Source organism: Enhydra lutris, unplaced genomic scaffold (genome assembly GCF_002288905.1).
Source record: "Enhydra lutris kenyoni isolate GAN:26980312 unplaced genomic scaffold, ASM228890v2 scaffoldscaffold1, whole genome shotgun sequence".
Classification (NCBI taxonomy): domain Eukaryota; kingdom Metazoa; phylum Chordata; class Mammalia; order Carnivora; family Mustelidae; genus Enhydra; species Enhydra lutris.
The window spans coordinates 105,400,928-105,418,132 of record NW_019154085.1 but is presented as its reverse complement, the minus strand read 5'-3'; the positions used below and the strand labels follow the sequence as shown (position 1 = coordinate 105,418,132).

The 17,205-nt window shown below is 48.6% G+C and overlaps 1 protein-coding gene across 1 annotated transcript in view; it reads left to right on the top strand.

Annotated features, from left to right (window-relative positions):
* Nucleotides 1-17,205, top strand: part of LOC111144130 (transcription factor CP2 like 1) — a 57,575-nt gene that overhangs the window by 20,134 nt on the left and 20,236 nt on the right. Inside the window, exons 3-5 of the mRNA XM_022498289.1 lie at nt 14,785-14,861; nt 15,422-15,527; nt 16,186-16,292. Coding sequence (XP_022353997.1) covers nt 14,785-14,861; nt 15,422-15,527; nt 16,186-16,292 — 290 coding nt within the window. The remainder of the gene's footprint in view (nt 1-14,784; nt 14,862-15,421; nt 15,528-16,185; nt 16,293-17,205) is intronic.

The following is a 17,205-nucleotide window of genomic DNA, read 5'->3' as shown; positions in this document are numbered from 1 at the left end:
CTGCATTCTTTTTCATTGCTGAATAATACTCCACAGTACGGGCACACCTGATATTAATCATCCATTCTTTGGTGAGTGGGTGTTTGGGTTGTTTCCGCCTCTTAGCCTGTTACGAACAGGCTGCTGTGAACATTCACGTGCAAGTGTTTGCGTGGACCTGTATTTCCATTTCCCTTATGAATGTATCTAGGAGCAGAATTTCTGGGTCCTACTGGGATTCCGTTTAACTTTTAGAGGCCAGACCATTTCCCAGAGCAGTTGCCCCCTGTTGTGTTGGTAGGAGCATGTAGGTTTGGTTTCCCCCCATCCGGCACTTGTCATTGGCCATCTCTTGGATGGTATAAGGTCTCTTCTGGTGGCCACTGTTGGCCGTCTGCCAGCATCACAGAGCAGGGAACCTCAAGGCATGGCTAGAGCCAGGCCACAGGAGCAAACTAAAGCCGGAGGCTTGAATACCATGAGAATTCTATGACTCTCTTGGCTCTTTTTCTCCGGGGATCTGCCTTATTTCTCTGTGCCTCCCAACTTCCTTGCTTCCATAGCCAGAGGGCAGACGGTAAGACCACCAAGAGCTTCTGAGAATATAAATCCTCAGCCTAGCCACCCAGAGGGGCCGGTGCTGTCATTTCCCTGGCTCTGGTTTGGCATTCCCAGGGAAGGAACGGTTGGCCTGGCCAGGTCTCATGCTCACCTGGCTGAGATGTGGCCCGAGAGCTGGCCTCTCGGTAAGCATGGCTGCTCCCACCCTCTCCCTTTCTCCACCCTGTAAGCAGAGGCTGAAGTGGAATAGTTTGTTCCTGGAGCTCAGTCCTAGATACAGGCTCTTCTGGAAGGCCTGGGTGGGTAAGGGGAGAGAAGAGGCCCAGGTTGTCTTGGGGCTGCATGAACAGGGACTGCAAAGTCCTTCATCTCACCAGAGGCTGAGACACAAAATGGGGCTGCTCAGGGCCAGGTGTCAGGGGGTCGGAATGTGAATGACCAGGAAGTCTGGCTCCTACCTCCAAAATCTTGGCCAATAAAGGGCACGTGAACACCTCAGCCCAGGATGTGGTGCAGGGCAGGGCTCAGAGGGAGGTGCCCGAGTGAGTCACAGTTCTGGCCTTATCTTAGAGATTGGGATTTCTACTCTTTACTGTCCTTTGTTCTAGTAATTTACGTTCATATCCTTAGCACCTGAGCAGGAGGGTGCCTGTTTCTCTACATCCATGTCTGGGCTCTGGGTTGTCAACCTTTCAGACCATTCTACTATGCACATAGGAAGTAAGCTCCTTGCTTTATTTTTTATTTTTATGTTTTTCTAAGTAGGCTCCATGGGCATGGAGCCCAACACGGAGTTTGAACTTGGGCTCCTGAGGTGAAGACCTGAGCTGAGATCAAGAGTTGGATGCTTAACCAGCTGAGCCAACTAGGCACCCCAAGCTCCTTATTTTAATTTGCATTTACTTAATTTCTAATAAGTATTATGGGTGTGACTGAACATCTTTTTACATGTTTATAAGCCTTTACATTTCTTTCACAAAAAACTGGCCATTTATATCCATTGCTCATTTTTCTGTTGTTCTTTTGCTTATTAATCTGCAAGAATCATTGTATTAACGTTGAACCGTATACAGTTACCATTTAATTTACCTTACCGTCAAATTTACTAGTTAACTCAAACTGGGTTGACAGTCTGCATTTAAATATTGCTCATTATAATAGATTCAGGATTCAGTTCAGCAGTGTAGCTGGATACAAGCTCAACATACAAATTAGTGAATTTCCTGTGAACCAACAATAACCAAATAGGAAACAAAATAGGAAAAAGAGATGCTATGCCCAGTACTGAGAGCATATCAGGCATTTTTTAGAAAATGCTTAGCAAATGTCCCAGGGCCCAGAGGCCCCTGGTTTAGAATCAGCCAGCAGTGCTTACGAGCGAGACCACCCCTGGGTCGCACCTAGGTCTGCTGTCCACAGAACTCGGGCATCCAGAGCGTTTTGGGGAGGGAGAAGAGAATAATTTTATACTTAAAGTGTCAACGGGGATTAAGAGGTACAAAGTGTCAAACAGTACCAGGATTCTTAGGTACCCTTTGCCTAGCTTCCCATAAAATATCATATACAAACATGGTCGTGGTTGAATCCAGGTACTTACATTGGTGGAATACAGTCTTACACTTTACCAGTGTCTCGAGTGCTGTCCCTTTTCTGCTCAGGATCCAAGTCAGGATTTCACATGGCATTTAAAAAAATACTTATTTGAGAGAGAGTGCGGGGTGGTGAGGGAGAGGGAGAGAAGCAGACTCTGGTGAGCATGAGCCCCAGTGTTACTGCCTTGATCTCACGATCCTGAGATCACCACCTGAGCTGAATGAAGAGTCGGACACTTAAATGACTGAGCCCCCCAGGCACCCCTCATGTGGCATTTTGTTGTCATGTCCCTTTAATCCCCTGTAATCAGTGACAATCCCTTAGTCTTCCCTTGTCTTCCATGACCTTCATGCTTAAAGAGTGCTTACTGGTGCTTTTACTGCTTAGTTATTTGCTAGAATGCCTTCAATTTTGGTTTGTCTGATGTTTTTAAATAGTGAGATTGAGGTTTGCCTTTTTGGGAAGGCTGCTGCAGAACTGGCATTGTGCCCCAGCTCGTGCATTGTTTACAGGGGCTCGTGATGCTGATCTGTCTCCTGGCTGGTGGTGCTAACCTTGGTGACTTAAGGGGGGCTGCTAGGTTTCTTCGCTGCAAAGTTGGTATTTTCCCCTTTGTAATCAATAAATATCTTGGGGTGGGGAGAATAATTGGAGACTATGCTGATGTCTTGATTATCCTCAAACCTGTGCCCACTGTTGTGGCACCCAGTAATTGGTCATTTTTTGCATCAGTTTTTAGTGTAGCATTAGCTTAGTGGTCATTTTCTGTTTGTCTCTTTCTGCATCCCTTTCCTAGCATATAGAACACTCCTATAAGAAGGAGCTTTTTCTTCTTTACCATTAATTTATGCATTCACTTATTTATTACATCAGTATGGACTTGTGAATATTTACTTTATTCCCTGTGTTAAAACTCAGCATCATTGTTTCTCTGTTCTTGCCCAGTTTGTTCCAGCAGTGGCTGGTGGGAGCTCCTTCAGATTGGCCTCTGTGTTGCCTTGACGTGCCTCTGTCCTTTTTCTGAGGCTGTCCTTGATTTCGGCACTTGCAAGATGCCGGAGATGAGACGAGCGTCTTGCATTTTCCCTGCTCCAGCCCTGGGAGCAGTTCCTTCTCTGGAGAGTTCCTGAGACATGGAGACCTTTACTTCTGTATATACACACACATACTTACTGTCCGTATGGAAGGGAACCATTGTGTGCTGGGCAGGGTGCCTGGTCCCTGACTGCAGTGGCTGTGAGATTAAGTGCCCTGCCCAAGGTCACACAGGCAGCAGGCCATCACGATCAAGACCTGAGTGTGTGGATGGCAAAGCCTTTTCATGGAAGCCTGCCGGTGTTGAGTGCTTCGTGCTGACACATGCGCACGATAGCACACACCGGCGGGGATGGGACAAGCGCCCTGTGCCGGGCCCTATGTAAGTGGACTTGGGCTCCCTGCACCTGTCGGGACTACTGCGTTGGTGGTGGCCAGCACTCCCACCTCTGAGGCAGTGATGGCCTCCATCATGTTTTATGTAGCATTAATTACCCAAAGCAGTACTGTTGGAAAGTAAACAAGCCTTAAATCTTGGCCGGCCCCGGGCAATTGCCTCTTGTTCTTGGGAACACTGTGATCCGGGCAGGAGGCCCTGCGCAGGGTTCCGCTCGCTGGGCAGAGCTGCTCAGCCAGGGCACCGCTGCTCAGTCACGGCACCAGCAGGCAGGGCGCTGGGGGAGGCAGGCAGGGTGGGGCCTGCTTTGGGCAGCTGTCCCTACCCGCTCCTCCCCCAGACAGCCGGGAAGAGGCCCTGGTGGAGTCGTCCCAGGTCGGGTCCCAGTTGGGTTGCCTCCTGACTGTGTGACCTTGGGTGGCCTTGGGTGGCCGGGTCCCTGGGTGTGTGGAGCTGTCCTGAGGGCTGGAGGGGCCCATCTGTGTTACAGCTGAATACGGTGGGAAGTGCAGGGATGGGGCTGAGAGCCTGGGAGCCTGTCTCGTGCTCCTTTGCAAGTGCTGGTGGTAGCCAGTGCTGGTGGAGCGCGTGGAGGGCTTGCTGTGTGCCGGGCCGGAGGCGCGCTCTCTCCTTTAATCGCACAACCATTCGCAGATGAGGGGAAGATGCAGGGAGGTTCAAGAATTTGCCAGGACGTGGGAAGGTCCAGGCTCAACTCCAGGGCATCTGACCTGACCCCAGCTGCCCTCCCGTCTCTTGTCCTAGGCCAGGTCACAGGCTTCTGAGTTTTTGCCATTAACTTGCGGCATCACCTGGGGCACATCATTACCTCTCTAGACCTTGGTATCCTCACCTCTAAAATGGGCACAGTCGTATTGTCCTGTGGGTTTTCAGGGTGGTCTCCCTCCTTGAAGGAACCTCCCCGTATCTGCCCTCACCTGCATGTGTTTGGTGTTCTGCTTGGTGGATAAAGACTGTTTTCCCCAAATGCCTGTCTCTCTGGTTGGGTATTGGGTACTGGCCTGACAGATGAAGAAAAAATACTAATCACTGTCACTGTGGATGTATCTGTTACATGTCCGGAACAGTACGAGGCACTCTCTACTCTTTGTCTTGTATGTTTTTCAAATTCACGTGTTGTATATTCCGTCTTCCACAAAGTTAATGCTTAAGATGTATAGAATTTAAGAGGGAAAGGGGGTGCATGGGTGGCTCAGTCGTTAAGCATCTGCCTTTGGCTCAGGTCATGATCCCAGGGTCCTGGGTTCGAGCCCCACATCAAGTTCCCTGCTTAGTAGGGAGACTGCTTCTCTCTCTCTCACTCCCCCTGGTTGTGTTCCCTCTCTGATTGCGTCTCTGTCAAATAAATAAATAAAATCTTAAAAAAAAAAAAAAAGAATTTAAGATGGAGGGATCCTTTCCTTTCTTTTTTTTTTTTTTAAGATTTTATTTATTTATTTGACAGAGATCACAAGTAGGCAGAGAGGCAGGCAGAGAGAGAGGAGGAAGCAGGCTCCCTGGCGAGCAGAGAGCCTGATGTGGGGCTCGATCCCAGGACCCTGGGATCATGACCTGAGCCGGAGGTAGAGGCTTTAACCCATTCAGCCACCCAGGTGCCCTGGGAAGGGTCCTTTTCTATCTACTGTGAGATGCGTTACCTTAGGCTCAGATAATAAAGGGATGTGTAGAACATTAAAAAAAAAAAGTGTAATCACGTGTGAGTATTATTCAGCAAGTTTTTAATGGGGCATTTCTGTCATAGACTGTGTGTATCTTCAGTATTGATGGGTATGTCAAAATGTCCAGGAGGCTCCCATCTCCAGCACGTGTGTGGGCTGCCCTGTATTTTTGTCGTGTGGGGACGCTAGCAGTCACAGTTTTGGCAGTCTGATACATGAAACCGGCTTGGCATTACTGCCACTTGGCATTTCTTTGACCAGGGAGGCCGACATGTCTTCACGTTCTTCTTGTTTTGGCTGACTAGTTCTAGCTCTGTTACCTGCTTTAGGGAATTTAGTATCAAATTCTGCCACCATTAATTACAAGCCTGTCCCATGCCAGTGCTGTGGTGGTGGTGGTGGTGGTGGGGGTGTGTGTGTGTGTGTGTGTGCGTGTGCACACACCTGGTTCAGGTAAATGAGTAGCTGTTCTCTCCTTCAGAGCTTCTGGTCCAGTCGAGGAGCTCTGACTTAGGCATTGTGCAGGAAAGCCAAGGGGCAAAGCTGCGAAAGCCGCAAAAGAAGTTGGGAGGAAGAGATCAGCAGAAAAAGTGAACGTTATATAAGAATTCAGATTTCAATGTCTATAAATAAAGTTTTACTGGAATACAGCCCACACCCTTTCATTCCCATGTTTATGGCTGCTTCCGTGTTACAGTGGCAGAGTCAAGGAGTTGTGACAGATTATCCTATGGCCCATGAGGCGGAACCTAGTTACTGTCTGGCCCTTTGGGGAGGAAGTTGGCTGATGTCTGAGCTAGAAGGTATTAGAAATTACGGCTTGTGAGGGAAGAGAGAGAAAACGAAGGTCTGTTGAGCGCTTGTCCGGACTGGGCGCAGTGTGAAGTGGCCACATCTCTTCTGGGGGAACAGGTTTCTGTTCTATGCCCTATTGTCCTTGCCCTCCTTTTTCCATTTCTGCTGTTTCTGGTGTGAGGTGGAGGTGAGGAAGGGTAAGGGGCCAAGGCTGGCCATAGTCTTAAGGTTGCAGTAGAGGAAAGATTCTACACCCTTGGGAATGGCATCGGGGCCCGTTGGCAGGGTCCAAACCATTCTTGGGGATGTGGCCCAGCATCCTACTGAGCCTCAGGCCAGCTGAGGGGCCCCTCACTGCTCCTGAGGACTAAAGCTGGAGTTCCAAGGTGGGAGGGCTCACCGGGGCTCTGCGGGTCAGGGTGGGGAGGGGGATGTGGAGCCTGTGACCTCCCCTCCTTCAGCTTATGCAGCTCCTGGGACCTCAGCTTCGCTGGGCTGGGCTGGGCTGGGCTGGCCTGGGGGCTGCCTGCTGAGGCCTAGTGTGGATCTTCAGGTGCTGACCCTGGGGCTCCTTCCCGCTGGCTTTTAAAAGGCCTTGAACAGGGGCGCCTGGGTGGCTCAGTGGGTTAAAGCCTCTGCCTTCAACTCAGGTCATGATCCCGGGGTCCTGGGATCGAGCCCCACATCGGGCTCTCTGGGCAGCGGGGAGCCTGCTTCCCCTTCTCGCTCTCTCTGCCTGCCTCTCTGCCTACTTGTGATCTCTGTCTGTCAAATAAATAAATAAAATCTTTAAAAAAAAAAAATAAATAAAAGGCCTTGAACAGCTCCAACATAGAACGTGGGGCCGGGGCAGAGGGAATTGCCCTGATGGCTTTGGGGGAGGCTGAAGAAGGGACCACCACCAGCTGGCAGGCCCTGCAGCGGTGTGCTGTCTGCCAGCATTCTCACCGCTGGGAGGTCTGAGATCCAGCCCTAGACCTGTGCACCGCTCACTGCTGGGTGAGGGCCTCCCAACAGCCCTCTGCCTTAAGCACCATGTTGTCCACATTGTGGAGATGGGGAAACTGAGGCTCACAAGTGGAGTGATTCAGTGGTGGGCCTAGCTATGAGCCCAGGCTCCAAACCTGGGTGGTGCTGATTGGCTTCCCTAGGAATTTGGGGAGTATGCAGAAGAACCGTGGGAGATGCATCTCTCTCTCTCATTTTTCAGTTGCTATTTATTTATGGTAAGTGCTGATGATTTTCTGTGCGCAGCTACGGTACACAGTTTAAAAACTAAAAAGTGGTTTGATTAAGTAAATAGGCTCATCACTTACAGGCAGTTTATTTGAGTGCCAGAATTGGGGAGTGGTGTGTAAATAAATGAGTGTGGTCAAGGCTCTGCCTGCCGGTGTCTCTGAACATCCTCTGTGCAGCACGTCACTGACACTGCACGGGTGGGGGGTGGGGCAGGCGCCGTGACTGCCCGGTGTTGGGGTCCAAGGGACGCAGCGCAGATGACAGCCACCCCAAGTGTCCTTCTGCCACTCAGTCGTGTGTGTGTGTGTGTGTGTGTGTGTGTGTGTGTATGGATTTCCTTTCGATTGAATACTACACAGGACAAGAGAACAAATACTCATGTGCCCAATGTAGTTTTCATTCAGCCTTGCCAAATTTGCTTCTGACCTCACCTCTTTCTGAAGCCTTTCCTCCCTCCTTGGAAGCAAAAACCCCTTGTGAAGTTGGTGTTGGTTTGAAATGTTGGTGTGGGTTGGAATCTCCATGCAGATTCTTAAATGTTTTACTTCCTTGTGTAGTTAGCCATAAAAACTAACAGCATCATTTTTTTTTTTGGTCTTCAGAGTTTACATGAGTAGTTTCTTATGTGTCCCCATAAACCTTTTAAAAAAAATTATGTTTAAGTAATCTCTACACCCATTGTGGGTCTTGAACCTAAACAGCCTTGAGATCAAGAGTCACATGCTGTACTGACTGAACCAGCTAGGTGTCTTTACCATGTACCTACTTTCTTTGCTTAATACTACGACTCTTGAGATTTCTCCGTGTTGGTATGTCTCTCTACTCATCTACATGGAGTGCTCATTTTAAATGCTGTGTGCAGTTAGAATGAAACTCATTCTAAATCAAATAAAAGAATTACCGTATCTCTTTTCCTCGTACTGGGTATATAGGTTGTTGACAGTTTTTCCCCATGATGAGTGAGGTTGTGGGGAGCAATTTTTGTCTGTCTCCTAACACACATCAGGCGCTTCTTTAGGCTATGCCCCTGGAATAGGATTTGCCTGACTGAAGGGTTTGTATATCCTTAATGAAACTCTTTCTTGCCAGACTTCTCCAAAATGGTTATATCAATATAATACTCTTTGTCAACAGTGCCTGAGAATACCCATTCTCTGCATTGTAATCAATGCTTTATACTGTCAGAATGTAATTTTTACCCCTCCAGTGGATGTAAGATGGTATCTTACCTTACTTTGCTTATCCTGCCTGCTTGTAGAGACCAGCATCTCTTTGTGTGTGTCTTGATTATTTTCTCTTTCCATAAGGTGATTATTATGGCTCAGTTTTCCAGGTCATTCCACTTAAAGAGACTATGTAATTGTTAAAAGCGCCCCTGGCATGCATTTTTCCTTCCCTTTTCTTCCCTCCCTTCTTCCCCCTCTCCTCCCCTCCCCTCTCCTCTCCTCTGCCTTTTCAACTTTTCCCTTTCCTTTTCCTTCTTTTTTAAGATTGATCTGAGGGAGGGAGAGAGAGAGAGAGAGCATGAGTGTGTGGGGGAGGAGCAGAGGAGAGGGACAAGCAAACTCCATACTGAGCATGAGCATGATGTGGGGCTTGATTCCACAAGCCTGGGATCATGACCTGAGCTGAAACCAAGAGTCAGATGCTCAGCCAACTGAGCAACCCAGGCACCCCACCCCTGGCATTTTCACAAGTGTCTCAGTATAAATTTTAGCATTGTTTTCTGTATAACAAAACAGACATAATTTTTCCTTTTGTGTATTTGTGTCTACTTCAAAAAATCATTTCCTACCCCACAGTCATGAAAGACTCTCATATTTTCTTTAGAAATGTTAAGGTTTTGCTTTTATTTTATGGTTTTCATTCATAGAATTAATTTTTTTAAAAGATTTTTAATTTATTATTTATTTGACAGAGAGATTACAAATAGGCAGAGAGACAGGCAGAGAGAGAGTAGGAAGCAGGCTCCCCGCTGAGCAGAGAGCCTGATGTGGGACTCGATCCCAGGACCCTGAGATCATGACCTGAGCCGAAGGCAGAGGCTTAACCCACTGAGCCACCCAGGCGCCCCTAGAATTAATTTATTATACATGGTGTGTGGTAGGGACTTTTTTCCCCCCCAAATAGGTATCCCACACTTGTTAAAAAGTCTGTGTTTTGGAGTATCTGGGTGGCTCAGGTGTTAAGTGTCTGTCTTTGGCTCAGGTCATGATCCCTGCATTGGGGCTCCCTGCTAGGCGGGAAGCCAACTTCTCTCTCTCCCATTCCCCCAGCTCCCTTTCTGTCTGTCAAACAAATAAATAAATAAATAAAAATCTTTAAAAAAAAAAAAAAATCTGTGTTTTTTTTCTCACTGTCCTAGATCAGGTTCCAAGTATCTAAAAGTCTGTTTCTGGGTTTATTCTTTTCTTTTGGTCTGTTCGTTTCCATGCCAAAAATGACACAGTTTTAGGTTCTGTAAGCTTATCTCTTTGGAGTATTTTAAATGGAATAGGAATATGTGTTTCAGGGAGACTAGTTGATCATGAGGAAACAAGTACCAGACCTTATGCCACAGTGTGGTTCTGTGTCCACCAGACTTCGAAGGTGCATCTGACTTCTGGGAACTGAGGTCAGAAGGGATTTGGGATTTGAGCTGTAAGGGAAGGGGAGGCTTTAAGTGTGTGGGAGAGGGAGGGTCATAAAATAAGATGAATATGAAGAAATTCAGGAGGAAGCATAATAGACGGACTCCTTGAATGTTAGAATCAGAAGGGACCTGTGAAGCCGCTGGAGATTGAATGCAGTAGTTCGGCTAAGTGATCAGTCTTTGGAGTCTGACAGACCCACCTTGGATCTTCACCAAGATTCTTAACCTCTCTGGACCTTAATTTTAATTTCCTCATCAGTAATATGGGGGCAGTAATGGGTTTTCCTCCTAGGACTCTTGAGAGAACTAAATCAAATAGTGCACATAATGGGCCGTGCTTGGCCGTGTTCTGACATGTAACTGTACAGAAACTAAATGACAGTTACTTACTACCCTATTTCCTTGATTTTAGGACCAACTTCTTTTTCTTTTGCCACATTTTACAATTCGGAAAATTAGAACAGGCTTTTCCTCTCATTTCCTGTAGTACCTGTTTTTCTTTCTAGATTGTTATTTAGAATGTGGGAACCAGACTATTTTTTATAGGATTTTAAAAAAGATTTTATTTATTTATTTGAGAGAGAAAGAACATGAGAGGGATGGGTAGAGGGGGAGAGAGAAGCAGACTCCCTGCTGAGCCGGGAACCTGACACAGGGCTCAATCCCAGGACCCCCAGGATCATGACCTGAACCGATGGCAGATGCTTAACCGACTGAGCCAGTCAGGTGCCCTGGGAAACAGAATATTTTACAGACTAGGAAATGGAGCCAACATGCTATATCCAGGATCACCCAGCAGGTTGACTTGGTCATCCTAGGAATCCTCTTTATTGCTAATCCTAGAGAGAAGAAGGAAGGATGGAAAAAACCTGTCTTGTCCTGGGATGGGGAAGGTTTCTATGCCATGAGATGCTGTAGGCAAACTTCGGTCCGGATGCAGGAGGGAACCTGATACCGTCCAGAAGAGAGAAGCTGAGAGAGAATCATGTAGAACTACAGATGGCCTCTGCCCAGCAAATGATCCCCACCAGGGAGGATGTGGTAGGTTCTGGAAACAAGACTGCTTCTGCTCCTGGTTCTGCCACTTCCTAGTTGTGCAAGCTTGCCCAAGTCAGGTAATCTCTCTGACCCTCTGCTGCCTCCTCTCAGTGGGGCTCAAGATCCTAAGCTGCCCCGGTCTCGAGCTATTGACTTATGCTTAGGTTCGGGTGAGTTAATCCCAAGCAGGACTTTGTCATTATGTAAGCACCCAGTGAATGGAAGCTGCTACTTCTTGCTCCCCAGAGGCACACCTTTCCCCTCCCACCACCTTGCCTCAGCTTTGCTTGGGATTACTTGCTCATTCATTCATCCCCTCCACTACAGAAGTCCTGCACACTCTTCAAAGTCCATCTCCAGTGTTATCTCCTGATTCAAACCTTTGTCACCCTTCCTCCCTCCCCATTCTCTGTGAGTGTTGCCCAACTTTGGATCTTTGTTGTCTCTTAGACAGATTTTCCAAATTCTGCCCTATGTAAGTGCTTTTCCTGTGTGGTATGGTACACTCCAGAAGACTGCTGCCTTTGAAGGCGAGACTGGGTCTTAGGTTTGCAAACCCTATGGTCGTAGCACAGAACAGCATGGTAAAGAATATGAAATCATGTTTGCACACTTGGTGATCCCTGCTGTGTGTCAACAGTGCAGTGGTGAGCAAAACAGACATACTCTGCCTTCCCAGAGCCCACTCTCCGTAGCTCCCACCCATGTCCCACAATGATGCTGGCCGAGCAGAGAGGTGCCCCTGTGCCCCGGGTCAGTTCTACTTTTGTGACCTTGCTCATCAGTGTGTGTGAGCAGGGACCATGGCCTTCTGATGGCACCACCCTGTGTGAGAGCTTGGCTTGGGGAGGTGAGCCTGGCCCTAGCAGTGTTGGCTTCGAGGCAGGCAGGGAGGGAGGGGCTCCAGAATGTGTGCACACAGGAAGAAGGGACAAGGACAGGTGGTGGCAGAGGCAGTGAGGAAGCACATGGGTCAGGTCTCCACAGCAGGTAGAGGCCTAGCCCCTGGCCTAGGACCCCACTTAACTAGCACTGATTCCAGACTCTGTATTCAAGCTCAAGAAAGTGCCCTGGACGGGGCAGGAGGAGCCTTCGGTTAGCATGAGCTGGGGTTGCCCTGCAGAGCTGCGGATCAGTATTAATTGGGCTCTGGGTCACCCATAAACCCACGGTGGTGAGCACTTGGGCCTTGGGCCTCATGCTGGAGCTGGCTACATTTTTCCTTGGAAGGAAAGGAAGAAGGTGGAGGACACTGGAAAAACCAGTTAGGGTGTGTGAGGCTCCATTTTACCTCGCTGTTAAGGGAATGTTGGCTTAGGAGCCAGGAAATGTATGGTAAAAATCTGACTTTTTTAAAAAGCTAGAAGTGTGTTGGTTAGATCAGCAGGACCCTTCTGTGAGTTGCAACTTCTGAGCTGGCAAGTGGGCAGGCCAAAAGTTTGGGGTTTGTGCTTCCTCCCTCTGACAAGAAGTGTGCCCAGCACATCGTCCTGAGGGGGATGGGGACTCGGTACGTCCTTGTGTCTACTGGTCCTATCATGGGCTGGTAGCAGCTGGAAAGGGCACTGGCTGAGTGGGTATTTCTGCACATGGCCAGCCTCATTTCCAGGCCAGGCGAGAGCCATGGGGACAAGCTCTGTGACACACAGCCCTGTGTCCGTTTGGCTCATCTCCGAGTCCCTAGAATTCATGTGGCGTTTCATAGTAGTTGTTGTCAGCCAATATTTGGAATGAATGATGGAATTGCAGGTTCTTCACCCATTCTGTTATTCGTTGCAGGGAGGAGAATATCAGCTTTCTGTGGCTGCTTGAACGAATTACTGTAAACATGTTGGCTTAACACAGAGCACCCGAAGTTTATTCTCTTAGAGTTCTGGAGGCTAGAAGTCAACAGTCCTGTAGGGGGCCGTGTGGCTTGGTATGGCTTTAGGGGAGACACCATTCTCTGCAGCTTCCAGCTTCTGGGGGCTTCAGGTATCCCTTGGCTTGTGTCGCTGCAGTCTCTGCTGGTCACATTGCCTCCTCTCTGTCTCCCCGGGTGTCTCTTACAAGGACACTTGTCAAAAGATTTAGGGACCTTCGGATAATCCAGGAATATCTTCATCTCAATATCCTTAATTTAATTGCATCTGCAGAGACTCTTTTTCCAAATATAAGACAACATTCATAGGTCCTAGAGATGAGGCTATGTAGGAGAGATTTTTGGGGGGAGGGGGCAGCATTCCACCCACCGCAGGCAGTAACATGGTGTTTTTACTAATCATGGCTGTTTTAGCTGTTTTAAAACTGCTACCCACTGGGTTTGTGCTATTCCTAATCTGTTGTTTGCATTTAAGTTTAATTCGTGTGTGCGTGTTTAGAGAGAGAGAATTTAATATAGGTAGATTTCCCTTTCCTCCAGTTTTTGTTTCAGAAAGCCCTTCCCTGTTGAGTGTCTGATAAGTATGACTCATGTTCACATGAGACCTTAAGAAAGTTGACTTCAGTCCTCTGGTGACTTGTCTCTGTATTTGCTGTGAGTTGAGTCCCTGCAAAGCCCCAGGGAGCTCTGTGTCAGGCCTGTAGCTGAGTGGGAACTGCTGTGTGCCGTGGTCAGCCTCCTGGTTTCCAAGGTTTTCTCCTGATTTCCTGGTTTCCACTGGTGTCCCGTACCTAACCTCGGCTGCCACCACTGGGGACACTGGGGGACAGGTATTCAAGACCTTTCTGTACTATTTTTGTTACTTCTTGTGAGTCTATCCTTATCTCAAAGTTAAAAAGAAAAAAAATTTTAGCCAGCCAGTCAGATTTACCATTGTTAAGTCATTCTCTCAGTTTGTCAAACATCTTTATTAAGTTATGACATACGTACGGGTGTCTTAGAGTCGTAGCACTCCCTTAATTTGGGAAGAACTGACATCATTTGAGAACTGGCCTTCCCGTCTGGGAACGTGATGTGTCCTATTTCTTCAGACTGTTTCACTTCCCGATAACGCATGTTGCTTGCTTCAGGCTGTTCATAGATGGGAGCTGTGTCTGTCAGGTGGATGCGCCTTTTCCCCCGTGGGCATTCCTGAACCAGCCTCTGCTGGTGCAGGGTCACCAAATAGAATCCCACACCCTTTAAATACATGGAATTCTTCTAACTTGGGAAAATGCTTTTCATTCTGCAGTTAGGGACAATGTTTAACAGGCTTTTACTCGTTCCTCTAACTGCTCTGGGGAAGGGTACGGTCATTTATTTACTCTCACGTGGATTTGAGTGGGTGGCTGAGTTCTCCATCTAGGTGAGTGGGGGCGTCCTTTATAAAGAACTGTGAAGTTTCATTTGTAAATGTGTTTTTTTTTTTTTTTTTGAGATTGATTTATTTATTTATGTATTTGACAGAGATCACAAGTAGGCAAAGAGGCAGGCAGAGAGAGAGGGGGAGGCAGGCTCCCCGCCCAGCAGAGACCCCGATATGGGGCTTGATCCCAGGACCCTGAGATCATGACCTGAGCCAAAGGCAGAGGCTTTAACCCACTGAGCCACCCAGGCACCCCATTCATTCATAAATTTAGTGTTAACTACATTTTGTTGAATCCTTCGAAAATTGTGGAGGTGCTGTTTCTGGGACATGTGATTTGCTCCATGGGATGTCCTAGGTGCAACCAGGCGGGGACAGACTGGGGGTGGGGGGTGTGCGTGGCCCAGAGAGCCAGCTGTCTGAGTTGGCCATGCATTGACTCCTCGCTCTGTCCCCTGGGGCAGAGAGGCCTAGGTGGGCCACCGAGGAGGTCAAGAAGGCCACTGTCTGGGTGAACCCCAGGTCTGAAACCCCTCAGAAATGGAGAATGTCCTATTCATCCCCCTCTAGGTCAGTCTTATGAAATCCGACTGCTGGAGAATCGGAAGCTGGGAGACTTCCAAGATCTGAACACAAAATATGTCAAGGCAAGGCTACGGGGCCGCCCTCCCTCCTTAGGAGTTGTTGGGGGTCTGGGAACCTGGGCCTGCTAGGGGTGGGGGTTAGGAAACCTGGGCTTGCTGGAGGTGGGGATCAGGAGTGCCTGGGAGGTTTGGGTAGCGCTCCAGACTGGGAAAGGGATTCCTGTTCCCTGGGGCATGTTGTCTAAGTAGCCAGGGTCAGGCAGGCAGTTCTGAGAGCTAGAGGGGCCTGGGCTTACTGAACAGGCTCTGAGTTGGACAGATTGAGATGTGAGCCTGGCTTTGCCACTTAACTGAGCAGTTGTCTCATCTGCATGAAAAGGAGTATAGATTAGCCATGTATGTAAAGCACTTAGTAATTCTGGAAAAGGGGATAGTCCTCATTCTCACTGTCTGTGATTGGGGTTCTGAGTGGGGAGAAGCACACAGAGCCAGAGAGCTGGGAAGGAAGGCTCCGGCAGGAGGGGTCTTAGTCTTAAAAGGTGGGAAATTTGCCTTCGTGGAAGGTTCCTCTTGGGTCCTTCTTGTCCCCATACTCAGCTGTCTGCCTGGCCTGTCCTCCCTAGAGCATCATCCGTGTGGTTTTCCACGACCGCCGGCTGCAGTACACAGAGCACCAGCAGCTGGAGGGATGGCGCTGGAGCCGGCCCGGGGACAGGATCCTGGACATCGGTGAGTCTCTTGGCCAAGAGGGGCGCCAAGCACTCCGAGCATATTAGGGTTCTTCCTGGATGCCTTAGGACTCATGCCTCCGTAGGGCTCTTAGTGCACTCCTGCCCTGGGTGAGCTGCTGTGGGAGCTGGCAGACCCGCCCATTCCCCCAGGCCTGCCCTTGGGGACTTCTCATTCAAAGGCCTGCAGTCAGGGATCACAGGGAAAGTTTTGCAGAGGGTCCCGCCTTAAAGGAGTTTGCTCTGTGACAGAGGGAAGCATGGGCATTGCAGAGTTGGGCAACAGAAACTGAGTTTGGGGTCTTGGGCACTGGTCCGTCGTCTTTTATCTAGAACCCTGGAAGCCAGTTGGGTTTTGGAATTCAGAGGTCAGAATTCTTACAACAGGGCGCGGAGACCCCTAGCGACAGGTGATGCCTCCCAGTAGCCAGTCAGGTGCACTGATATTTCTGCAGCAGGAGAAAACATTGACCCAGAATGGGACAAAGACTCTAAATGGCCTCATGGCGGTCACGTTGGGCTTGCTGCCAAATGAGCTGGGTGAAACTCAGTTTTCAGAACTTTGGGCATTGCAAATTATGGTGAAGGAATCTGGACCTTCCTTAAATCTTTGGGAGTGGCTGACGATTGCACTTTTGTGTGTGTGTGTGTGTGTGCAGATATTCCACTGTCTGTTGGTATCTTGGACCCCAGGGCCAGCCCGACCCAGCTGAACGCAGTCGAATTTTTATGGGACCCTTCAAAGAGAGCCTCGGCATTCATTCAGGTAAGCGAGTGTCCTTGGGGGAGGCCAAAGTTTTGGGGCCTGTGTGTAGTTCCTCAAAACAGTCCACCTGTGGGGCCCACACAGGCCCTGTTCTGTTGCGGGGATGCACATTTAGGAAACGGGGTACAGGAGTGCAGTTCAGTCCCAGAGCTGGTTGGTCCCCAGAGCTAGAAAAGGACTTGGCCTGTTGGAGAATTCTGTGTGGGTTTTGCTTAACCATATGTAAGCTTGTTACGGAATAAGTATGTCCTCGCATAGATAATATGTAATAAAATTTTTTCCAGGAGAATTTCTGTGATTAAATTAATCAGTGATCAAGCACCTGGTGTGGATCCAGGGGCATGGCAGGGCCTCTGTGCTGCTGGGCTGACTCAGATTCCCTTGCTCAGTCTATGTCCCTTTCCGAGCCTCTTAGTTTTTCCACCTGTCTTATAAATCAGATAATGAACCTAAAGTCATTACTGCAGTGCCTGGTCCATAGCAATTGCTCAGTGAAAGTTAGTGATTTATTTTTTTTACATAATTACAATATTCTTATTATATTTTAAAGTTACGACTGCGATGTTATTGTATTATCACAATAATGTATATTATTGGAGTAGTACAGTATTATAATAAGAAATATGTTATCCAGTGCCTTTTTCTGTAGCAGGTATTTACTTAGCAGTAACGTGCAGCCTCTGGTCCTGTTTCTGGCCTGGCCCAATAACCCAGACGCCAGGCCTGTTGGGGACTGAGCTGTGGTCCCTGCTGTGCAGTCTGGGGGATCTGCCAAGGGAGAGGAGGGAGTAGAGGGTGTGGCCGCTGAGGTCTGGGCCTGAGCAGTGGCGAGGAGGTAGCTGGTCAGGCAGGGCCTGTAAGGTCAAGGGACAAAGGTGGGAGGGCATGTCCTTTATAAAGAGGGGGGGATGGG